At 35.9% G+C, this 27,022-nt stretch overlaps 1 protein-coding gene across 3 annotated transcripts in view; it reads right to left on the bottom strand.

Moving 5' to 3' along the window:
* Positions 1-27,022, bottom strand: part of RNGTT (RNA guanylyltransferase and 5'-phosphatase) — a 338,127-nt gene that overhangs the window by 191,605 nt on the left and 119,500 nt on the right. For all 3 annotated transcript variants that reach the window (XM_017876820.1, XM_017876821.1, XM_017876822.1), the window contains one exon: positions 25,326-25,490. In XM_017876820.1, coding sequence (XP_017732309.1) covers positions 25,326-25,490 — 165 coding nt within the window. The remainder of the gene's footprint in view (positions 1-25,325; positions 25,491-27,022) is intronic.

Here is a 27,022-nt window from a genome sequence, read left to right as displayed (position 1 = left end):
TTTAGTATGTATCCTTTCATTATAATAAAACTCTAATTCTAAGTATAGTGCTTCTCTGAGTTTTGTGGGTCATACCAGTGAATTGTCAAATCTGAGGGAGTCATTGGGGACCTCAGTATCTATCTACAGCCAGCCAGTCTGAAGTAAAGGAGGCCCTAGGGACCCCCAAACTTGAGGCTGGTGTTGAAGCAAGGACCATACGGTTGGTCTAAACATATTCCAATAGGTTTCTGTCACTCTATTTCTCTAGTCGATACCATTTCAGCTGTCCTCAAAGTCACACCCATCAGCAGGAAAGCTTACGACTGCCCCTGTGAGGCATTATTGTCAAGAGGCTGTTCAGGAAGTGGCAGACTAGAATGATGCCATAGTTGCCTTCTCTGTTAGTGAGTAAAGTGACCCGGTTAGCCACCACAGATGAGACCTTCAGCTTCGCTTTAACAGAGACATTGAATATCTCCGGATGAGGACAACCCACACTGGGATACCAAATGGCATTTTAGCTGTAAACTAAACATGTTCTGCAGCCTAATAAAGTAACAGGAAAATGGAAGTGAGAGTTTCAGAAATAAACTTTACTTTCCACAATATAAAAAAGTATAACATTTCCCTATTCTTTGTATCAATTTTAAGCTAGGACAGAAAGAGAAAGCTCAAAATCATATAAAAATAAGACCTAAGATTTCCATCTAGAATGTTGTATGAAATATATTGTGAACAAAATGGCAAAATATGTACACCTCTGTTATGGTGATTTTATTTCCTGTACTAAAAATTAAGCTTTTATCAACAATTTAATGCAGCAAAGTAATTACATGGTTCACTGGGATTTGACATAACACCTTTAAAGAATACTAACTTTCGTTCATTTTATTGTTATTAGGCTCCAATGTCAAAATTAAAGTTCTATTAGTTATCTTCCATGCATCTATATGGACGTTATTTCCCAGAAAGGTTCGATCCTACTTCAGTCTAGCGAGTTACAATCTTCTCATGGGGTGCACATATGTGTATACAGTATATGTGGACATATATGTGCACTTATAGTCCCTAGGCTAAGACTAAGAATTCTAAGAACATGCAAAAAGAAGGGCAAAGTATACAAAAGGGGGAAGAAATGAAAATCTTCTTAATGAGAAAAAAGAATGAATAGAACCAGTGGGACAAAATCAATAGCATATAATGGGGTATTTGACATAGACCACTAGGTATCAGAGATAAGACTAAGCAAAGTATATTTTAAGTATTGCAAAAGCAATGTACTTAAACCAGTAACAACACCAATTTACATTTATTACTCTTTTGTTCTCAAGTATATGAAACTGAGTCATTCAAGCTTGCATTTGAAAATAACATTCAAAAAAATCTTTGTGAGCACCCTAGAATCAGTATTAAAACTTATTCTAATAATATCTAGAGAAAGCATTGATTTACAATACACCAAAACTTAGAAAAAGTGACCCAGATATATGAGTACTTAAAATTTCAATGTCATTGTTTCCTGGAAGTAATCACAGTCTAAGGAGGAAATGGGGACATAGGGGATGCACGGGCTGGGGGAGAGATTATCATTATTTCCAAACAATAATATGGAGACCTAAAACGATTCACATGCAAATCATCGCTGAAACTTTCAACTCAATCCTTAAAGTCTGGCCAGTGAATACAGTTCTAGACCTGAATCACCAAAAGATACTTTTAGCCTGTTGCAAGCTCTAGGGCCACACCGAAAAACAACGGTGGCACCCTGTACACTCTAGAGCAAAAACCACTCTGGTCTAGCATACATAAAAGGAATCCTAAACATATACATGCCTTTCATTTAAACCCCTTTCTTCTCAGACAGCAAAAAGGAATATGCAAGGTATTCAGAACCTCTTCATACCATGTATCTGGACTCAGTAGGTACAGTTATCTCACTTCAGACATATCAGACAGATGGAATTTAAAGGCTGTATTTTTTGGATCTTTTACAGTTTGATTTTTCTGGTCATCCCATCCAAAATGTGGGCCAGGCACAGTGGTTCACACTTGTAATCCAAACGCTTTGGGAGGCCATGGTGTGAGGATCGCTCGAAGCCAGGAATTTAAGAAAAGCCTGGGCAACAAAGCCAGATCCTATCGCTACAAAAAAAAAGTAAAAAAAAAAAAAAAAGGTGGGGGGAGGTGTAGATATAAATACACACATACACAACACCTACATGTACACACACACACACACACACACACACATGCATATTCTCCAACTATCAGAAAATTAATAAACCACTCTGAACTATATCATGTCTCCTCTCCTCAAAGTAATCAGCAACCTTAACCCTATTCCTTCAGGTACTTTGCCAACCTCTGAACCTAAATGATAACTAACCTATCCCATGCCTTCACCATCCAAGTCTATTCACATCATTTTTAAATCATTCTTCTATACAGATGTAAGATGAGTCAACATCTAACAATTTAATTTCTTTTATCCATTTGTAATTTCCATCAGGTTGAGCATCATGTGCAATTGCTCCTGAGTATTCTTAAACACCTAAAAATACAGTCAAATATACTATCATTTTTTGAAAATCAGCATATTAGAAGCATAAGCTCAAGACATTGGGTTAACCAGGAGCATAATTTAAGTTTATTTTGGGCCGAGCGCGGTAGCTCACGCCTGTAATCCCAGGACTTTGGGAGGCCAAAACGGGTGGATCACCTGAGGTCAGGAGTTCGAGACCACCCTGGCCAACATGGTAAAACCCCGTCTCTACTAAAAATACAAAAATTAGCCAGGCATAGTGGCACATACCTATAATCCTAGTTACTCAGGAGACTGAGACAGGAGAATCGCTTGAACCCAGGAGGCAGAGGTTGCAGTGAGCAGAGATCCTGCCATTGCACTCCAGCCTGGACAACCAGAGTGAAACTCCAACTCAAAGAAAAAAAGAAAAAAGTTTATTTCATCCATCGGAAACCAAATCAAATCAGGCTAAAGACGAATGCACAGTTACTGATAAAATAAGGCTATGAAATTAACTACCAATTCATTATGAGTATGATAAACCCTGTTCAAAATGTTTTGTAATTGTGCTACAAAAGCCATAATCAACAAGAGAAAAATAAGTTTGTGATACATACTGAGAACAGTTTTAATAAAATTAACTTCTCTTAAAATCAGCAATAAATGACTTTGCAAAATTTAATCATTATGTTTTTTCTACACAGAACTATATTTAGTTAGCCAAAACCATTTATGTGACTATACATTTCTCTGTCTTCTGCAGGGCATAATAAATAAAACAGACTTCTGTTAAAATATTTGTTTGCTGATAGGTAAAATTACATCCACATCACAGTTTCAATAAAGATAATAATACTAGTCCTTTAATATCTTGAACCTACTTTCTTTCAGTTCATAATTCAATAAACAGCAAATTATTAAAATTTAATTTTGAAATATACAGTTATTATAACATTTATGAGACCTAGAACAAATTATTTAATGTCAAGAATAGTATTCTTCATAACATTAAGTATTCCCCAAAATTATATAAAATTTAAAAAAATTTTTTAGAAGATAAAAGATAAAGTCATTTTTCCTGAAATGATGTCTTAGCACCTAACTGAACTATAGAAAAGAGAAGGTCGTTAAGAGGAAGGTTTCAAGTAGAAATAGTCTGTTACACTCACAGATACAGTAACAGGAAAGGTAAGGTGGGGTACATTAATTAAACAGCCCCAAGAAAAAAGAATGAAAACGGGCAAATTCTGAAAGGGGTGCTGAAAGAGCTCACGCAGCTAATAAACACATGTGGCACAAAACAACCATCCACACAGTAGGATCTGCATTCTCCTAGAAATTTAATGTTATTTCCAAGACACTATATTACTTTTGAGTAAAGAGTCCTAATCCTTTGGCATCATAACCACCAGCTACTCTAATCTTAACCCTAATTTTTCCATGTAATTCATCAAACTACCAACAAAGACTTTAGTACTTGAATCATCCTTGTCTTCTTCATGTATGCTACCATACAGGTGGACAATCTACTCAGCATCCTAGTGTCCAAGATCCTAAGTATTTTCAACTCTACTGACATTCTCTTCTACTCTACCTCATTAATCTCTACCAACAGACAGTTGCTAAATCATTATTTCAAAGTACTCTACATCAAATGTATTTTCTAATAGATCACTCTCTTACAATATATGTCTCCCATCCAACAATGAAAGAGGCATTTCTATCTACCTGCTACAGCTCGGATCTTTATTTTATCTTTCAAAAACTATTTCACCTGTTAGGTAGGACTTGATAGAAACATTTCACGAACATTCTCAAACCCTATCTCCACAGATGCCTCTCTGGGACTACAATTCTCAGCACTGCAATATGCCTAGATATGGGATTGTACAGAATCCTATATGGAACAGTGTTTTAGACTCGGAAAACCAAGCGAATAGTATTCAGAATTTAAGCCCTGAAATGCCATACGAGTGGTGCTTTCTGAGGACTGAACTTATCACAGGAAAACCTATAGACTCCTACCAGTTATCAAGAGAAAAAGTCTAATTTTAACAACATACTACTAATGATGATGACAATGATGGTGATATGATGATGATGATGATGATGATGATGATGATGATGATGGATGACTTATCCGAGGCTAGCAGTTCCACACCATTAAATAAATAAAGCAAAATTTTAAAACATTGGCCAGTTACCCAGCCCTCCATGTTTGGCTAATATGAGAGGGAGAATCAAAAAACAATCAAATATTTTCTCATTAATGTCAGGAACAAGACAAAGACATTCTCTGTCAGCACTCCTTTCAGAATCATACTGGAAGTTCTAGCCAATAAAGTAAGACAAGTAAAAGGTGTAAATATTGGGAAGGCAGAAATAAAATTGTCTTTTTTCATAAATGACATGATTGCCTATGCAGAAAATATGAAACGAATAAACAAAAACTACCAGAACAAATAAGCAATTATAGCCAGGTTTCAGGACACAAATATACAAAACTCAACCACTTTCCTTATGCCAGCAATGGTATACAGAAAAAATATCCATCACTTTCCTATATACCAGGTGAAATTCGAAATTTAAAATACAAAAACATTTATATTAGCATCCTCCAAAAAGGAAATACTTAGGGATAACGTAACAACTATATATAAAAAATCTGTATTAGAAAAACTACAGAATTCCAACAAAAGAAACCAAAGAACTAAATAAATGGAGAGACAGTACATGTTCATGGATAGGAAGGCTCAATATCGTCAAGATGTCAGGCTTCCCAATTTGATCTACAGATTCAACACAATCCCAATCAAAATCCCAGAAAGTTATGTTCTAAATATTGTCAAACTGATATTAAAGGTTGTATGGAGAGGCAAACGATCTAAAATAGCACAATACTGAAGGAGAAGAGTAAGGGCAACAACTGACACTACCAGACTCAAAACTTACAAAGCTACAGTAATTAAGACAGAATAATATCGGCAAAAGAACAGACAAATGATCAGTGGGATGGAACAGAACCCAGAAATAGATCCACATAAATACAGTCAAGTGATCTTTGACAAAAGAGCAAAAGCAATGAAATGAAGAGAAAATAGTCTCTTCAGCAAATGGTGATAGAACAACCGAACCTTCACATGCAAAAAATAAATAAATAAATTCTGAAATTGCAAACTTATGATTTGTGTACGTTTCACTGTGTATTATACATCCCCAAGCAAAAGTCTGCTTAGAAACACTAAAGAAAAAAATGTGCTAATTAAATTTTAGAAAGCATATGCTTTACATTCTCAAATTTCTGAAAAATATGCTATGCTAAAAATCAGATGTGTGAAATATGGGGCATTTTGAGAAATTATCCAATAATACAAAAAAGAAGAACAAAGAAAAGTATAAAAGATAAAATATATAGAAGCACATTAAGCAAAATTTTTAAGAAAAACTAAATATTATGCAAACCTATATTAATATTTCTAAGCAAAATACGATTAAGCAAAATTCAAAGTAAACAAAAGCAAAATAAAAGAAATTAATATTTCTGTGTAAAATATTCCTAAGCAAACTGAAAGAAAAAATGGTGTCAACTGATTTTGATAATAAAATTCATAATGAAGAAATGAGTAATAAATGCTTATGTGCTAAAATTTTTAATATATTAGAAAAAAGACAAAGTAATAGCACTGAACCATTTTAATATTCCTCTCTCACCTATGACAAAAGTAGAATATAAAAACATTCACAGAAATGTTTATAATAACTGATGATATATTGGGCCACTGAAAAAAAAAAACAACAGCAAATTCCTACAAATCATACCAACTACATTCTCTAGTCACTAAACAAACAACAACAACAAAATTAGAACTAAGAAAACAAATAAGTTAAAATAAAGGGGAAAAGTTGATAAACTTCAAATTTTAAAACATTCTGTTAAGTGCTGTGCAGTCAGGGGAAGGGCCAAAAAGTGAACTGAATTTATACAGCCAGTTTTTCTCTAAGGGCATTTCCCAATTCTAAACATATGGCAAAACTTAGAAAATCCATATTTTTTCCCTAGGCAAAAGGCCACTGCTAAGGGAAAAGGAAAGAAGTGGAGATTTTAGTGGGCTCAGGGAATTAGAGAGACATATTTGGGAAGAGATTCAAACATACACCTGGATTTCCCCTCGAGATGATAGCACAATGCTAACGTTACACAGATATATAGAAAACAAAATTTAAAAGAAAATACATGTCCAACACCAACATAATACACTTGAACATTTTAATGACATTGATAATTTTCTAAAAATGACATATTAACAAAGGTGGCACATGAAAATGTTAAAACTTGCTAGCTATGTTTTTCAAAGAATTTCTTCCTTAAAATATCCTAAAAGTTATTTTAGAACTGAGTTCATTCAAGCTTTCACCGAACAGTTCACTACAATATAAATAAACTATTCTCTGTCACAGAAAATAGGCATAAATCCCCGATTCATTTTACATAATAAAAACAGACAACTACAAAATCATTCTCCATCTACTGTCAACTATAGACCAATTTCTATCATCCATTCCGTAGTTCCAGGCATTTGCAATACAGTAGCAAATCTATCACACTAGTTTATCAGAAAGTGTGTCTGTATCACATAAAAGAGTGAACACTGATAGGATGGCAATTAAAAACAGGTGATCAACCAACAAATACATAATTTATAATACAGTGATTTATAATATGGTGATTTAATTTTTGACCAAGGTGTCAATGTAATCCAGGAAAAGAAGTCTTTTCAACAAATGGTGCTAGAATAACTAGTGGGGAGGGTGATATGAATCTCAATTCCTACTCCACACTACTAACAGAAACATTAATTTGAAATGGATAATATACCCAAACATAAAAGCTAAGCCACAGGCTCTCGGAATAAAACATAGGGGAATATATTTCTGACCTTGGGTTAGTCAAGCAAAGGTTTCTTAGGCAAGACACAAAAAAGCACTATCCATAAAAGAAAAATAATTCATAAATCAAACGAGTGAATAATAACTTCTGCTGTCAAAGGCCTCTGTTAAGAAAATTGGCCCGGCATGATGACTCACGCCTGTAATCCCGTCATTTTGGGAGGCCGAGGCAGGTGGATAACCTGAGGTGAGGAGTTCAAGATCAGCCTGACTAACATTGTGAAATTCCGTCTCTACTAAAAATACAAAAAATTAGCTGGGCATGGTGGCACGCACCTGTAATCCCAGCTACTTGGGAGGCTAAAGCAGGAAAATCGCTTGAACTTGGGAGGCAGAGGTTGCAGTGAACCAAAATCACACCACTGCACTCCAGCCTGAGCAACAACAGCAAAACGCCGTCCCAACAACAACAACAAAGCCTCTGTTAAGAAAATAAAACAGCAAATTACAAAGTGGGAGAATATATCAGAAAAACATATCTGACAAAAGACCAATATCCAAGATACGTAAAGAAACTTCTCCAACAAAATAAAGAGATAAACCCAGTAAAAAGTAAAACTGAAAATAAACAGATGTCTACAATTTACTCTGACATTCACCCCAAAAAATAGACTAATGGACGGATAGAGAAATAGATGAATTAGTATGTGTTAGAGGTGGTACAGTAAAATAAAGACTCTGGGCCCTGGGTACACGGGTGTTCACAATACAATTCTTTCAACTTTTCTGTATATTTAAATTTTTTTCTAAATAAAATGTTGTTGGAAAAAAAATCAGAGATCAGGCTAACAAAGGAGTTGAGATTTAGCTGAGAACTAGAAAGAGGCAGCCATAAAAGCTAAGCACAGTTCCAGAGTGCAAATGTCTTAAAATGAACTATAAAGTATCATATGTGGGAATACAAGAAATAAAAACACCAGTGAACAGTAACTGTAAAAGAAAGTCATAGAAAATTAGCAGCAAGGTGGGCAGGAACTAGATCATATAGGTATACATCAAGATAAGTTTTATTTTACATTAAATATAAAAAGAATCTATGATATAGACACAAAAATCCTACATACCAGCAAATTAAATTTAAAAATATAGTTATGCATCATTTAACAACAGGAGCATGCTCTAAAAAAATGCATTGTTGAGTGATTCTGTCATTGTGCAAACATCACTGAGTGTTCTTACACAAACCTAGATGGTAGAGTCAACTATACACTAGGATATATAATATATAGCCTATTGCTCCTAGGCTACAAACCGGTACAGCATGTAATTATGCTCTGTACTGAATACCGCAGGCAACTGTAACATGCTGGTAAGTATTTATGTATAAAAGATAAAAAATGGTACACCTGTACAGGGCAACTTTGTTATAATCTTATGGGACCACCATTATATATGCAGCCCAAAGTTGACCAAAACATTGTTAAGTGGCACACAACTATATATTAAAACTGTGCTATTCAATGGCCACATATGGCTACAAAAATTTAAATTAAATGACATTAAAAATCCAGTTCCCTCAGCTGTACTAACCACAATTCAAGTACTACTCAATAAGCATGTTTGGCTAGGAGGCACTGTAGTACACAGCAAAGACTACAGAACATTTTCATCATCTTACAGATGTTCAGTTGGACAGGTCTGCTTTGAAAGAAAATACATATAAACAAGACGCCAACAAAAAGGACCTTGCAATAAATTGAAAACATGTTTGTTTTCTTTTTCTTTTTTTGGAGACCATGTCTTGCTCTGTCATTCAAGCTGGAATGCAGTGGTGTGATCTCAGCTCACTGCAACCTGGGTTCAAGAGATTCTCCTACCTCTGCCTCTGGAGTACCTGGAATTACAGGCATCCACCACCACATCCAGCTACTTTTTGTATTTTTAGTAAAGACGGGGTTTCACCATGTTGGCCAGGCTGGTCTCGAACTCCTGACCTCAAGTGATCCGCCTGCCTTGGCCTCCCAAACAGCTGGGATTACAGGTGTAACCCACCGCGCCCAGCCTTCTGTCTGTTTTCTACAAAACATACAGGTAAAAATGAAAGGAAAGTAATAATCAAAAATTATTTACAAAATGCCAAAATTCTTAAATGAAAATGCTCAAAGAAAGTCTGTCAGTTATCATAGAGCATATATTGAAGGGTACACTGAGAAGTAAGAATATAAATTAATAATTGACACAATATCCCATGACATTTGCCATCTATTGGTTAGAAGCAAGCTACAGATCCCACCCACACTGAAGAGGACAGGGTTACACAACAGGCACTGGGGTCACCTTAGAATTCTACCTACCACATGGCTGGAGACACACAGTAGCACAAACTTTCAGGAATATGTGGTCGCATAGATAAGAGCCTAAGATTCCATTTTTAGAATTTATCCTAAGGAAATACTCATGAACTTTCACTAAGTTATCTAAAGAGATATTCATCAAAACATTAGAAAAAAAACTTTGGTAGCAATCTAAATATCCAATAACAGATACTAACTTGAAAATCATTATTTTTTAAATAAATACAGCCTATTTTCCAAATCACTGTGTGTATATGTTTGACACATATATATATATTTTAATATTTATTGGAATACATGTAAATCTTGCCTTTGTTTTGTGTCTACAACCAAACTTTGTTAAACAGTGGTACTGTTTCTTCCACTGCAACGCGCAGTGTGTTCTACTGGTCTTCTACTGAAACAGTTCACTATTAGAGCTTTTCAGCTATCACCAATATACAAAATTGCTCTGATTATGACCATTGTTTTTAAATGTTGCCTCTACACGACACTTACAGTTGCCATATTCCATATGTTCATATAAATTGTTTGCATTTTCCACTATCCGTCTCCTCACTCTGCACCCATGTCCAACAAAGTAAGGCAAGACTGATGGCACAATAGTAGAATACAAACAAATTGATGCTGATCTCTTTCTAATCTATTCAAATGACTGGTTTATTCAAACCAATTTTAAAATTAGCATAGAAAATATAGAGTTCCTCCCTCTATTGGGAAATATATACTTCCCTATTTCACAGCCCACACGTTCACATGTCTGAAAACAGCACTTACCTTACAATGACAAATCACAGTTGACTTCATGTACCACTGGGTAACACATTTCCAAAGGTATGAAAAGAAAAAGGTGGGCAGGGGGCATGGTCTTACAACCGATAGCATCTTATTTGGTAAACAAGGTACAGAAAATCTGGTTCCGTATAAACAACAGAGTTGTCTGACACCCTTCTTCAACATCATCACCAATTAGGTACTAGAACCATATCTGTGATTTACAGTTTGTTTTCATGCATTTGTCTTCACACTCATGCCTTAGAGAAGTTACTTAAACCTACGAGTTTAAGGGCTTCACTGAAGTAATTTCTGAAAGTATTTTAAAATTTTATTGCTATCATTCAATAATAACACACAAGTTTTCTATATTTTACTTTTAGTAAGATTGGCAGAGCTGCAGAAGAGGGGCCTGACTGTTAGAAGGAAAACTAACAAACAGAAAGGAATAGCATCAACATCAACAAAAGGGACGTCCACTCAGAAACCCCATCCGAAGGTCACCAACATCAAAGACCAAAAGTAGATAAATGCACGAAGATGAGCAAAAACCAGCCCAAAAAGGCTGAAAATTCCAAAAGCCAGAATGTCTCTTCTCCTCCAAAGGATCACCACTCCTCACCAGCAAGGGAACAAAACTAGATGGAGAATAAGTTTGAGGAATTGACAGAAGTAGGCTTCAGAAGGTGGGTAATAACAAACTCCTCCGAGCTAAAGAGGCATGTTCTAACCCAATGCAAGGAAGCTAAGAATCTTGAAAAAATGTTAGAGGAATTGCTAACTAGAATAACCAGTTTAGAGAACATACATGACCTTATAAAGCTGAAAAACACAGCATGAGAACTTCATGAAGCATACACAAGTATCGATAGCCAAATCAACCAAGCAGAAGAAAGGATATCAGAGATTGAAGATCAACTTAATGAAATAAAGCCTGAAGACAAAATTAGAGAAAAAAGAAATGAAAAGGAACTAACAAAGCCTCCAAGAAATATGGGACTATGTGAAAAGACCAAACCTATGTTTGATTGGTGTACCTGAAAGCAATGGGGAGAATGGAACCAAGTTGGAAAACACTCTTCAGGATATTATCCAGGAGGACTTCCCCAACCTAGCAAGATAGGCCAACAATCAAATTCAGGAAACAGAGAACACCACAAAGATACTCCTCCAGAAGAGCAACCCCAAGACATATAATCATGAGATTCACCAAAGTTGAAATGAAGGAAAAAATGTTAAGGGCAGCCAGAGAGAAAGGTTGGGTTACCCATAAAGGGAAGCCTGTCAGACTAACAGCAGATCTCTCAGCAGAAACCCTACAAGCCAGAGGACAGTGAGGGCCAATATTCAACATTCTTAAAGAAAATAATTTTCAACCCACAATTTCATATCCAGCCAACTAAGCTTCATAAGCGAAGGAGAAATAAAATCCCTTACAAACAAGCAAATGCTGAGATTTTGTCAACACCAGGGCTGCCTTACAAGAGCTCCTAAAGGAAGCACTAAATATGAAAAGAAAAAACTGGTACCAACCACTGCAAAAACATACCAAATTGTAAAGACCGTCGACACTATGAAGAAACTGCATCAACTAATGGGCAAAATAACCAGCTAGCACCATAATGACAGAATCAAATTCATACATAACAATATTAACCTTAAATGTAAATGGGCTAAATGCCCCAAATAATAGACACAGACTGGCAAACTGGATACAGAGTCAAGACCCATTAGTGTGCTGTATTCTGGAGACCCACCTTGTGTGCAAAGACACACACAGGCTCAAAATAAAGGGATGGAGGAAGATTTACCAAGCAAATGGAAATAAAAAAAAACTCAGGGGTTGCAATCCTAGTCTCTTATAAAATAGACTTTAAACCAACAAAGATCAAAAGAGACAAAGAAGGGCATTACATAATGGTAAAGAGATCAATGCAACAAGAAGAGCTATGTTAAATATATATGCACCCAATACAGAGCACCCCGATTCATAAAGCAAGTTCTTAGAGGCCTACAAAGAGTCTTAGACTCCTATACTATCATAATGGGAGACTTTAACACCCACTGTCAATATTAAAACAGATCAACGAGACAGGAAATTAACAAGGATATTTAGGACTTGAACTCAACTCTGGACCAAGCAGACCAGACATCTACGGAACTCTTCAAGCAAAATCAACAGAATATACACTCTTCTCAGCATCACATCACACTTACTCTAAAATTGACCACATAATTGGAAGTAAAACACTCCTCAGCAAATGCAAAAGAACAGAAATCATAACAGTCTCTCAGACCACAGTGCAATCAAATCACAACTCAGGATTATGAAACTCACTCAAAAACCGCACAACTACATGGAAACTGAACAACCTGCTCCTGAATGACTACAGGGCAGAAATAAAGAAGTTAATTAAGGAAGAAACAAATAATGAAATAATGAAATTAAGGCAAAAATAAAGAAGTTCTTTGAAACCAATGAGAACAAAGACACAATGTACCAGAATCTTCGGGACACAGCTTAAGCAGTGTTTAGAGGGAAATTTATAGCACTAAATGCCCACAAGACTGTGTCCAGAATTGGTGGGTTCTTGGTCTCGCTGACTTCAAGAATGAAGCCGCGGACCCTCGCACTGAGCCTTACAGCTCTTAAAGGCAGCATGTCTGGAGTTGTTCATTCTTCCCAGTGGGTTTGGGTCTCGCTGGCTTCAGGAGTGAAGCTGCAGACCTTCCCAGTGAGTGTTACAGCTCTTAAAGACAGCGTGGACCCAAACAGTGAGCCACAGCAAGATTTATTGTAAAGAGCGACAGAACACTGCTTCCACAACCTGGAAAGGGACCCAAGCTGGTTGCCGCTCCCTGGCTCCGCAGGTCCCACCCACATCCTGCTGATTGGTCCATTTTACAGAGATCTGATTGGTCCGTTTTACAAAGATCAATTGGTCCATTTTACAGAGATCTGATTGGTCCGTTTTACAGAGAGATGATTCGTCCATTTTACAGAGAGCTGATTGGTATGTTTTGAGAGTGTGCTGATTGGTGCGTTTACAATCCCTGAGCTAGACACAGAGTGCTAGACAGAAAGGTTCTCCAAGTCCCCACTAGATTAGCTAGGTTACTGGTATATAACCAGAGGAGTATAAATCATTCTACTAAAAAGACACATGCACACGTATGTTTATTGCAGCACTATTCACAACAGCAAAGACTTGGAACCAATCCAAATGCCCATCAATGATAGACTGGATAAAGAAAATGTGGCACATATACACCATGGAATACTATGCAGCCATAAAAAGGGATGAGTTCATGTCCTTTGCAGGGACATGGATGACGCTGGAAACCATCATTCCCAGCAAACTAGCACAGGAACAGAAAACCAAACACTGCATCTTCAACTCATAAGCGGAAGCTGAATAATGAGAACACATGGACACAGGGAGGGGAACATCACACACAGGGGCCTGTCGGGGTGGAGGGCTANCATGTCCTTTGCAGGGACATGGATGACGCTGGAAACCATCATTCCCAGCAAACTAGCACAGGAACAGAAAACCAAACACTGCATCTTCAACTCATAAGCGGAAGCTGAATAATGAGAACACATGGACACAGGGAGGGGAACATCACACACAGGGGCCTGTCGGGGGTGGAGGGCTAGGGGAGGGATAGCATTAGGAGAAATACCTAATGTAGATGACAGGATGATGGGCGCAACAAACCACCATAGCACATGTATACCTATGTAACAAACCTGCATGTTCTGCACATGTATCCCAGAATTTAAAGTATAATGTTTAAAAAAGCGTTCAGTTGAATGTGAATACAGTCATGTGATCTATGTCAATCCTATGCCTTTGTTAACCTGCAGCAAACTCACAATCACAGAACAATTAATTCATCAGATTTAGACAAAGTAACTGCCTCTTAATTATTTTGGAGGCCAATAATCATCTTTTGACAGAGCACGGTAGCTCACACCTGTAATCCCAGCACTTTGGGAAGCCGAGGCAGGCAGATCACGAGGTCAGGAGTTCAAGACCAGTCTGGCCAATATAGTGAAACTCCGACTCTACTAAAAAGACAAAAATTAGCTGAGTGTGGTGGCACACACCTGTAATCTAGCTATTCAGGAGGCTGAGGCAGGAGAATCGCTTGAACCCGGGAGGCAGAAGTTGCAGTGAGCCAAGATAGCACCAGTGCACTCTGGCCTGGGCAACAGAGCAAGACTTCGTCTCAAAAAAAAAGAATAAAAAAAAAAAACAAAATAATCATCATTTTCCTCTGAATCTACAAATAGGTATTTTTTAATGTTAATTATAAAACAATTTAGCTCTCATATTGGGCAAACATAGAAATTTCTCCATGTTACAATTATAAATCTTTCATAGAAATATTTCAAATATATATGGCATGAGATACAATTATTTCTTCATGTGTCAGTAAACAAGATTTACTACTCCAAAAGAAGTTATCTGGGACAATAAATCTTTAGGTTTGCCATATGAAAGTATGAATTCTCTTTAGTATGCATTATATTATTTTCTTAAATTTCCCTCTGAAATGACATATGAATGAGATTGAAAGGCCATATTCAATTACCAATAATGAATGACATATTAATAGACTAGATAATGCAAAACTGAACACCGCAAACATGAGAATGGTCATCCTTATTTTATCTTGCATCTGCTTTCAAACCAAAATGCAGTTGCACCATTTTATCTGTAATTTCATTAAAAATTAGGCACAATCACTGAAAATCTCTATGTGTGAACAACAGATCTTCATGTTTAAGCAAAAATTCTTTCTTCTCTTCAACCACAGTTGCCATAACAAACTCTCAAAGGTTCTTTTTCTTTTACTGTGACACAAACAATACAACACTGATAAAGTCATAGAACAGTGATATAAAAGAAAAGCCTTATGGTTTTATGAACTACTAGTCTTGAACAAACACTTAAGAACTTATAAATCTACATTTAGTGATAAATAAGAAAATAAAGAAAAGAAAACCAGTACCTAGAAAATAAATCTGAATGCCAAATGAAATATATAAACATAAAATTTAAATTCCTACCTAACAAAGCATGCAAATAACAAATATTAATAAAATTATTTTAAAAGTAAATGTGTCCTTGAAAATTAAATGTAGTAAAAGAATAACCTTCATAATTGTCTAATTCTCTCAACAATTATTAGGAAGGAGATCTTAACATTTACTACTCTGTCATCCTACAAAGCAAACATTTTACTTTTGAAACAGCAATAAGCAAATTATTTAAGAATATTTTCCACATAAAATTTTTCTAGTCTAACTACACAGTAGAAAATAAAATGACTCCAAGCAGAGAAAAGCTTTGCCACTAGGAACTTCAAGAGATTATCTGTTCGTTTGTTTTCATTTTTAATTCTAGCTTTTGAAATGGGGGGAAGGGCACAGAGACTTGCTTTTTATTTTTTAATCAAAGACAATTTCCTAAAATCACTCAAGAGTGATTCTTTGCATGTTCTTTCACTACATCCTAACTATACACAATTGACTCCTCCTAAGGGAAATGTACAGAGTTCCAAGACACAGACAAGCAGAAAATAAAGAAAGACAACATACTATTTCAACAGCAATAGAACTTTACAAGTGGGAAAAGTAAACATGAGAAGTTTGTCAAAGAAGAGAATGCGTTATTATTTTTGCCAATTGGCCAGAAAAATGGGCAATTAGACAAGAATATATCAGACAATGTTATCACTCCATAAATGGCAGCAATTTTAGAGTGGTCTTTCCCATCTACTTATACACACAGATAACCTATTCCCTGAAAATAAGGGGAAAATAATTATGAAATGTAAAAAGCAGCTTCTCAGACTAAGCAAATAATAGCAGAGCTTTCTAGTTTAAAATATTGTCTATCTAGCAGATCTGGTACAAACTTTCCAAAACACCTACTAAAATGCCTATGAAAAACATCGTATAAAAACATTAAACCTCAGAATAGGACAAAAAGTCAGTAACTACCAGAATTTTAAGGCTGATAGATCTGTACCAGAAAATTTTAGAAAGTATTATAATTAGCCAGACACAGTGGTATATGTCTGCAGCTCAGCTACTTGGGACACTGAGGTGAAAGAACTGCTTGAGTCCATGAGTTTGAGACCAGCCTGGGCAATATAGCAAGACTCTGTCTCTATTTTAAAAAAATAAAATAAAAAAATTTTAAAAGGCAGGGCGCGGTGGCTCACGCCTGTAATCCCAGCACTTTGGGAGGCCAAGGTGGGCGGATCACAAGGTCAGGAGATCAAGACATCCTGGCTAACATGGTGAAACCCCATCTCCTACTAAAAAATACAAAAAAATTAGCCAGGTGTTGGTGGCGGGCGCCTGTAGTCCCTAGCTACTCGGGAGGCTGAGGCAGGAAATGGCGTGAACCTAGAGTGGAGCTTGCAGTGAGCCGAGATTGTGCCACTGCACTCCCAGCCTGTGGCCGACAGAGCAAGAGCCTCTGTCTCAAATATAATAAATAAACAAATAAATACAAAAAATAAAAATAAAAAATATATATATATATAAAAAACTGATGACACCTTATAATACATTGCAGAAAAGTACAGATAATATTCTCTCATGTCACTACAATAAAATTTTTTTAATTAAGAATAAACTCAGAAAATAAAGACTCTTCCAGTCGAAATTTTAAAACTCTCACAATCCTGGGAAAGATTAAAAAATAAACCAAAACCACAAAACCCTTACTAACATGACAAAGAAATTATCAGACATTTGCCAGGTGTGGTGGCTCACGCCTATAATTCCAACACTTTGGGAGGTCGAGGTGGGCAGACTGCTTGAGCTCGGGAGTTCAAGACCAGCCTGGGGAACATGGTGAAACCCCATCTCTACAAAAGACACAAAAATTAGCCGGGCGTGGTAACACGTGCTTGTAGTCCCAGCTACTCAGGAGGCTAAGGCGGGAAGTTTGCTGCAGACAAGGAAGTCAAGGCCGCAGTGAGTTGTCATCATGCCACTCCACTCTACTGGGTGACAGAACAAGATCCTATCTCTAAAATAAAATAAAAAAAGAACTAGGCTTGGCTTAGGAAAAGAGCAGAAATAAAAAATTAAACTAAAAGTTCATGGGAGGAGAAAAAATTAAATAGCTATCACATTTTTAAAAATCAGTTCTCAACTTCTTGGCTAAGATTAAGTGCAAAAAAATACCCACACACACACAAAAAAGAGAAAACTTCAAGTATTTTAATAAATGGATATTGTACTCAAAGGGAGAGAAAATTTAAATGTACCAATTTTCACATAGGAAGTGAAAAGATATTAACCCAAACTCAAAGCACTACAATCCAAATAATTCTGTAGGGGAATTCCTCAAAAACCTAAAAAAGCAGATAATTCCAATGTTTTTATTAAAACTGCTCTGGCCTTGCACAGTGGCTCACCCTGTAATCCCAACACTTTGGGAAGTCAAGGCAGGAGGATTGCTTGAGCCTAAGAGTTCAAGACCACCCTGGTCAAACATACTGAGAGGCACCACCTCCACAAAATATTCTAAAATTTGCTGAGTGTGGTGGCACATGCCTGAAGTCCCAGCTACTCGGGAGGCTGAGGCGGGAGGATCACTTGAGCCCAGGAGTTCAAGGCTGTAGTGAGCTATAACTATGTCACTGCACTCCAACCTGGGTAACAGAGCAAGACCCTGTCTTAAAACAACAACAACGACAACACCACCAATAACAAAAAACAGCTCTAGAACGTATTTTTTTAAACCAAGTTCTTTTTATAACACTGATGAAAAGAGTGTAACAGAGCGTACCACCGATGAAAAAGTTTCCAAAGATTTATAAAATATCAAGATTATGTATAAACATCAATGCAAAAATCCTTCTAAAAAGGTAGAAAAAAAACTGGGCAGCACATTTTTTAAAATAATATATTAAGACAAAGAAGGGCTTATTCCAGGAATGAAAGAATGATTCAACATCAGGAAATACTTTCATATAATTCATGAGATAAACAGATCTAAACAGAAAGAAAAAATAGTAGATGAAAAGCCATTTGACCAAACCGAACACTCATTTGTGGTTAAAAATAAAATCACTTAGTGAAATAGAACCAAATGCATACTTGTTTCATCTGATAAAACAGATCTCAGAATTAAAGGCAGCATATCATACTCTGAAGAAACACCAGAAGCATTCCCACTCAAATCAGGAAATAAGAATCCACATAACTACTGCCACAATTTAAAACTGTATTTGTGTACAATCAAATTAGTCAAAAGTTAATGTATGAAAAATCCAGTAAGTAAAAATATCACTATTTACACTTAATATGAATACCTAAAAAAAAATTGCAAAATTATTACAAGCAATAACAAAATGAAGTAAGAGAGTTAGATAAATAAGATTAGTATGCCAAAATTATCAGGTTTAAAACCTAACCGTGTATAAAAGGCATCTTATTCTAGAGTCCTATGGCTAACATCCTATTTAATAGTTAAAACCAAATTTTGCTTCCCCATAGATGAGGAAGAAGACAAGGCTGCTCACTCTCACTGCTTCCATACAACATTAAACAATAGATTCTAGCCAGTGCAGAACAATAATGTAATATTATTATTAAAATAATATATTTTAAAACAATGTATTAAGACAAAGTAGGGCTTATCCTAGGAATGACAGAATGATTCAACATCTTGAATTTTATTCAAGGCAGGAGAATAAAATTAAAAGCATCCAAGTTGGAAAGGGAAAAGTAGCACCTTTCTCACTGATATTATTATCTATGTAATAATTTTGATGAAATTCACAAAAAATTATTACTGTAATAATTGAGTTTAGCAAGACTGTAAGATAAAACATCAATATACAAAATCAACATACTCCTTTGGAGAAAAAAGTCAGTATATTTCTTCTATACACTACTAATAGTCAGAAATGGAAATTTTCAAAGATTTTATGACAACATCAAAAGTATGAAAAAAATCTGAAAAAAGATGAGCAAAATCTCATGCTTAAAACTACAAAAACTGCTGAGAGACAATAAAGAAGACCTACATAAAAGAAAATATATGCCAGGTTGATGAACTAGAGAACTCAGCATTGTTATGATGTTAGTTCTTCCCCAAAACTGACCTATATATTCATTACAATTCCAACCAAACTCCCAGCAGACTTTTTTGTAGAAATTGACAGCTAATTATAAAATTCACATAAAAATGCAAAGGCCTAGAATAGCCAAACAACTTAGAAAAGAACAACAAAGTTAGAACATTTATACTATCGGATTTCAAGATTCACAACAACCAAAAATAATCAAGGCAGTATGGTACTTGAGTAAAGACAGACAAATAGATCAAGGGAACAGAACAGACAGTCTAGAAACAGAACCAGACATATACAACTAACTTCATTTTTTATAAACGTGCAAAAGGAATTCAATGAGAAAAGGATAGTCTCTTCAACTGGTATAGAAACAACTGAATATCTATATGCAAAAAAAAAAACAAAAACCATGTCAACAGACTAAGAAGAACCCAAATGTCTATGACTATGATGTTAGCTAAGTTATGGTATACTGATACAATGAAAATCTGTGCAACTGTTAAAAAAAAAAAAAAAAAAAGATGATCTAATCTCTGTGTACCAATACTGGGGTGAAGAGACTTAAGACATACTGTCAAGTTCAAAAAAAAAAAAAAAAGAAGAAAAGAAAAGAAAAAAAGAAAAGGACAGAACAGTGTATTAAAAAGTCACCGTGCTGGTCATGGTGTCTCATGCCTGTAATCACAACACTTTGGGAGGCCAAGGCAGGCAGATCGCTGGAGCCCAGGAATTTGAGACCAGCCTGGTTAATATAGCAAGATCCCATCACTACAAAAAATTTAAAAATTAGCTAGGAATGCTGGTTCAGGTCTATAGTTCCAGCTACTCGGGAGGGTGAGTTGGGAGGATTGTTTCAGTCTGGGAGGTCAAGGATGCAATGAGCAATGATGGCACCACTGCACTCCAGCCTGGATGACAGAGCAAGACTTTGTTTCGAAAAAAGGAAAAAAAAAATCATCCCTATATGGAGGTAGTAAGAATATAAATAAATGCATTTATTTATTCATAAAGAAATTCTGGATGGATACACTAAAAGCTAACAGCAATGGTTACTGATAAGGTGATAAATGGATGGGGAGCTTTCAGAGAAACTTTTACTGCATGTTTTAGAGTTTTGTTAGTCATATGTAATCTACTCAAATAATTCTTTTGAATTGGCCTTCACTGGAAATGTAAATAGAATCGCAATTTGAAAACAACTTGTTATTACTATTTTGGATATTGTATTCTGACTGTATATTAAAGTTAAAAACTGAACAATTATCCCTTCATTGTGTTTAACAGATCAAATTAAACAAAACAAAGAGTTACAGAGCTATATTAATAAATTCCTAAAATCAGAATCATCTTTGAGATTTTAAAGATACACAAATATGAAATTCTATTATTTTTCTACAAAATGAGTATGCATGTTTTATAGTTGTAAATTTTGTTTAAAACTTCATAAAAGCTACCATTCCTAAAATAAATGATCTATACTTCCCTGAAAAGCTGTAAGGTTCATAAGATCACTATTTTACCATCCTATTAGCAAAGATAAAAATCTCCACAGCAATAACCTTTCAATTGTAGTTATTATCCTATAACTGGTATTACTAAGATCTTACATGTTATACCAATTCTGCTACAAAACATGTCTTCCTTTGGTATTCTACAACCAAAACTACTTTGAGACATTAAGGACAAAATACAATAATAAGAACTGAAAGTGAGGAGAGGAGACTATTTAAAATTCTAAAAATTGTAATTGCTTTTATTCTTTATTTATTTATTTTGAGACAGGGTCCCACTCTGCCACCCAGGCTGAAGTACAGTGGCGCAATCGTGGCTCACTGTAGCCTCAACCTGCCAGGCTCAAGCAATCTTTCCACCTCTGCCTCCTGAGTAGCTGGAACTGCAAGCACGTGCCACCATGTCCGGCTAATTTTTTTGTATTTTTTGTAGAGACGGGGTTTTTCCATGTTGCCCAGGTTGGTCTCGAACTCTTGGGCACAAGCGATCCAAGCGCCTTGGCCTTCCAAAGTGCTGGGATTACACGCATGGACCACCACACCTAGCTAGAATTGCTTTTAAAAAAGAAATATCCTATGATTTTAAGGAATTACATAAGCTAAGTATAAAGAAAAACACAGTAAGATCACTGTCTTTCTAGTGAAAACTACATAAAAGTTGTTCCACATAATTGCTTCAAATCCCTAAAAAATAGTTCTGATGTTACACATTAGAAAATATTTCTAGGCAGTACTGATTTGAATAATGAAATTATACTATCTAAACACATTTTCTTAAATGCTGAACTCTGAATTATGACAGCACAACCTGTCAAACTCATTTTTCAAAAACGAACACAAACCAAAGCAATTTGGCTTTTGCTCAACTTTTATACTGTATTTACAATTTAGAAAATATTCTCATAAGAGAACATAGTTCCAGTTAATAGATTTCCACCATGGACACAGCAGATGTTAAATATTAACTTTATCTTTACCCAACCTATTGGACACGGCACAGTAGTACACAGGCTCTTGTAGGTACCCCCTTAATATCCTGCTGCCAAAACAGACACAAAAAGCAAGTAGTGAACAGTTGGGAAGATCACAGTGGCAGCGGTCAACCAAAATTCCCATGCCGAGCAGGTGTTACATAAAATCGTAATAAAAGTAGGATGATTACTCTGTACTTGTTGAATGAAAAAGATAGCCACTCAATAGTGCTAGGATTACTTACAGCTAATATCATATCCAAAGACTAACACCAAACTAAGTGGACTAGAGTAGGAGCAGGTGAAGAGTTTAAAACATGATTGCATATGTTGCTATATTTTTGTACAATTCTATCATAACCACCCTCCTCCCAAAAAATATAAATTATTTGGGTACTACTCCCTGGGTTGAATATAAACAGACCACGGTTCTTCGTGGCCACCAATTTTTCAAATGCCCTAAACCAGGCATATAAAACACTGGTTTGAAAGTAAAATCCCACCATAACGCAACTTCTTGGATGCCACATGCAATTTTCATGTAAAAGTACTAATAACCCAGTATCAAAGCTGAACTATAAATTTAACTCACAATAGAGAAATATAAAAAAGAGCAAATGGCTCCCAAGGTTTCTGAATCTGTAAAGTTACAAACCTGATTCTGGAATATGACAAATTTCACAAAAGGTATAACATTCCTTCAGGCTTCTTAAGAAATAGCCAGCTGGCCTTCTTGTGAATGCCAAATGTGCCTCCTTATCCTTTCTAAAACTTTTAAAACATTTCAAATGTTTATCAGTATACAATCAAGCATGGGCCCATGTGGTATGCAGGCTCAAAATACATTTATATTCTGATAAGGAGAGCAGAGTTTTATGACTGCCAACTAACATATCTGTGAATTAGAACCACCAATCAGGTTTGCTAAGAAAGTTAACCACTACCAAAAGCAAGAATGTCTCACAAATATTCAAAACTGCAGAGAAATTACAAAACAGGGAAGAAAGGAAAACAAAGTCAGAGAAGAAAAACAAATTAAAAGGTGAGTTCAATAAATCAGACATCCTAACACATAACAGGCACACAGAACACACTGTATAATTTATATACAAAGAAATAAGAATCTCACCAAAAGCACAAACGAGAAATGGAGAAAAGTCTTAGGAAATAGTCAATATGCACTTTATATGTCATGTCTTAAAAAAGCAGATATACCAAGGTACAATTGCTTTTAAACACTAGATCTGGTAAATATCCCATTGAAAACAAACTATGCAGCAGCAGTAACAGTAGTACCAGTAATAATCGTAGTCATATTAGTGATACTAAAAATAATAAGAGAACAAAGAGAAAAAAGGGAATGAAAAGGAAAATGGAGAAGATGAGACATAAACATAATTAGTATGTTCATGTGAGAACACAGGGCATGAAGAAGAGACAGTGAATAGAAGAAACTGGATGCTAAATAGACTATGCAAACAGAAGACAATTCCCTGAAGGAAAGAGTAAAAATAGAGCATCTAAATGTAATCATCAGACAAAATCATAGCAATATTAGAACATAATATAAAAACATTTTAGAGATGAAGGGCTTCTTAAGCAAGACAGAAAACCAGAAGATGCAAGAAATATATTGCCAAATTTAACTACATAAAAATGAACTTTTTGGCCAGGCATGGTGGCTCACGCCTGTAATCCCAGCACTTTGGGAGGCTAAGGCAGACTGATCACTTGAGCCCAGGAGTTCGAGACCAGCCTGGGCAAAACAGGGAAACCTGGTCTCTAGAAAAACACAAAAAAATTAGCTGGGCATAGTAGTATGCACCTGTAGTTCCAGCTACTCGGTAGGCTGAGGTGGGAGGATCACTTGACCCCAGCAGGTCAAGGTTGTGGTAAGCCAAGATGGCACCATTGCACTCCAGCCTGAGCAAGAGTGAGACCCTGCCTCAAAAAAAAAAAAAACTCATACTCACCTTCCCATTACAATACAGTGCCTTGCCTACAGATCAAAAAAAAGAAAAAAGAAAAAGATGCTGGCAATGGGAGAATGAGCTCTCTCATCTGCTGGAGACAAAATTGCTTTATTTGGAAAGGAATTTGGCAGTAGTTACTAACATTACTCATAATCTTTAAACCAAAAATTCTACTTACCCTGAAGAAATATCCACCCATAGAAACAAAAACGTTCACTGAAACAGTGCTGGTAATAGCAAAGGACTAGAAGCAATCTAAAAACCCATCAATTATAACATAATGTATAGTACATCTTTACTATCATTACCATGCAGCACTTAACAAATAACATGGCAAATCTCTATGCACTGACATGGAAATATCTCCAAGCCATACTGTTAAGTGAAAAAACAAAACAAAACAAAAAGAAGCAACATCCTAGAATACGTAGTATAATTCTTTTTTTTTTTTTGAGACGGAGTCTTGCTCTGTTGCCCAGTCTGGAGTGCAGTGGCACAATCTTGGCTCACTGCAACCTCCACCTTCTGAGTTCAAGCGATTCTCCTACCTCAGCCTCCCGAGTAGCTGGGACTACAGACAGGTGCCACCACACGTGGCTAATTTTTGTATTTTTAGTAGAGATGGGGTTTCACCATATTGGCCAGGCTAGTCTCGAGTTCCCGACCTTGTGATCTGCTTGCCTCAGCCTCCCAAAGTGCTAGGATTACAGGTATGAGCCACCGCACCTGGCCCTAGTATATGATTCATTTTAAGTGGAAACAACAAAAATACTAAAAGAAAACCTTCAATGTATGTGTGCGTGTACATATATATATCTATATATACATATAGGTATAGAGATAGATAGATATAAATGTATATTTTTAATAAGAGTACGTACCAAACACTGGACCTTCAGGATGTGTAGGAGCAGGCCTAATGATTTTCATTCAATACAGTTCTATGTTGTTTATAGCTTCTTAAAAGACACAGTATGACCAATGACCATGAAACAAAAACTATTATGAGAAAAACGGAAACAACCTAGTTTAAGGTGCCACCATTGAGAATCTTACTCAAGAGAAAAAGCCTAGGAAGAGGAGTCGTACCATGTTTGGCCAAAACAGTGCTATACCCAATTCGAGTATTTTCTGACAGAGTCAAGACAACTGGGCAGCAAAATGTCATTCATATTCATCTTGTAAGCTGAATTATGAGACATTATAAGCACTAATTTTAAAAAAGTAAATTTTACCTTTCTTGAAGTACAGATGTCAAAAAATGGCTTATTTCTGACACTAAATGGTTCCTGTGTTTTGTCAATAAGCCCAGTCTTCATTTTTTCGTGTCGAGGATTTATAATTTCTCGTTCTATACACTGCAGACGAACATTAAAATCACAATCTCCAACGGGCTGTGACTGAATTAAATAAAGAATTAGTTAAATTTCACACTAACAACTATTTTATCAGCATAATTATCAAGGCTGCCACAATGTACATAATAGTCTGTGTAAACAGCATCCTCTGGAGTTACCCAGCACACAGCCTGCACAAACATATATACCAACCCTAATAATTAGTTTGACTAACAATAGAACTATCTAAACACACAAAGAGACTTATTTTTAAATACAACTGTATAAAACAGTATGTGAAAGTGGCACAATTCTACTGTAAGTTGATCTAAATATTTCACATCTAGGCTGGGTGTGGTGGCTCATAGCTGTAGTCCTAGTACTTTGGAAGGCTGAGGTGGGAGGATCACGTGAGTCCAGGAGTTTGATGCTAGCCTGGGCAACATAGCAAGACCACCACCCCCAAATTTTAAAAAATAAAAAATTAGCAATTTCACATCTGAATTAAAGTATTAATATACTCACTATTTATAGGTATAGAATCACTTAAAAGAAAAAAATATATATATACTCACTAGTCTTTTTTATTATGTATATAAATTAGTTAAAACCCTTTAACAGTAACCTATTACAGTATAAAAACTAAAATCCACAGAATTCAGAAAAGTACAAGCGAGTAACACACCAAAATAAGTAGCACAGTTACCTACAATGTTTTTTGTTGTTTAAAGTGCTAATGTTATATATATCAGCAAGTAGAAGATATGTATCAAATACACCCTCAACTCTGGAAGCTAACACAGAAGAAGTTTACATAATATGTTCAAAGTTATACAGTTATAAAGAAATAGTTCTCTTACTCAAATACTTTCCCTTGAGTGTTCTTAAAGCATATATGGTTTGAACTGTGACATAGAAAGAACATGAACACTTTTGTATGAATTGAGGGTCTCGTCCTATCCATGTGGCATACACAAACTCAGTTATAACATATTATCTGGTTGACAGTAATCATCCAGATTAGTAATTACCGCTTCAAAGGCACATAAGCTACTCTTCTTTTTTACTTTGCAACTGGACACACCTTACATACATTTTCCTCCATCTTTACTATCTTTTTCCTCTTCTCCAATGTATATTCTCCAACCTAACTTTACTCAACCTAACGTTTACATGGGGTGGTAGCACTTGCTTCAGGAGTAAACATTAAATATACCTTGGGGATGTCTTTTTCTCAACTTTAGAAGGATGACAATTTTGATATTTGGCAAAGAAAAAGGAGTGAGACAAAGTGAGTGAGAGGTATGAGGTAGCACACATTCTCTTTACATAAAGGCATACAACTGTCTGTAAAGCATATTTATTGGGGAAATGCTAGTAAATAACCATACAGTCCATGTGTCATCTCTTCTATGCAATCAACATCGTCAACAAGGTTGAAAAATCTAAAATGTTAGGCTTGTTTATTAGATTTATTAAAAGAATTCAGGCCGGGCGCGGTGGCTCAAGCCTGTAATCCCAGCACTTTGGGAGGCCGAGATGGGCGGATCACGAGGTCAGGAGATCAAGACCATCCTGGCTAACACAGTGAAACC

Source organism: Rhinopithecus bieti, unplaced genomic scaffold (assembly GCF_001698545.2).
Source record: "Rhinopithecus bieti isolate Rb0 unplaced genomic scaffold, ASM169854v2 scaffold_10354, whole genome shotgun sequence".
Lineage (NCBI taxonomy): Eukaryota > Metazoa > Chordata > Mammalia > Primates > Cercopithecidae > Rhinopithecus > Rhinopithecus bieti.
The sequence above is the reverse complement of the archived record's forward strand: the minus strand, read 5'-3'. Positions and strand labels throughout refer to the sequence as shown.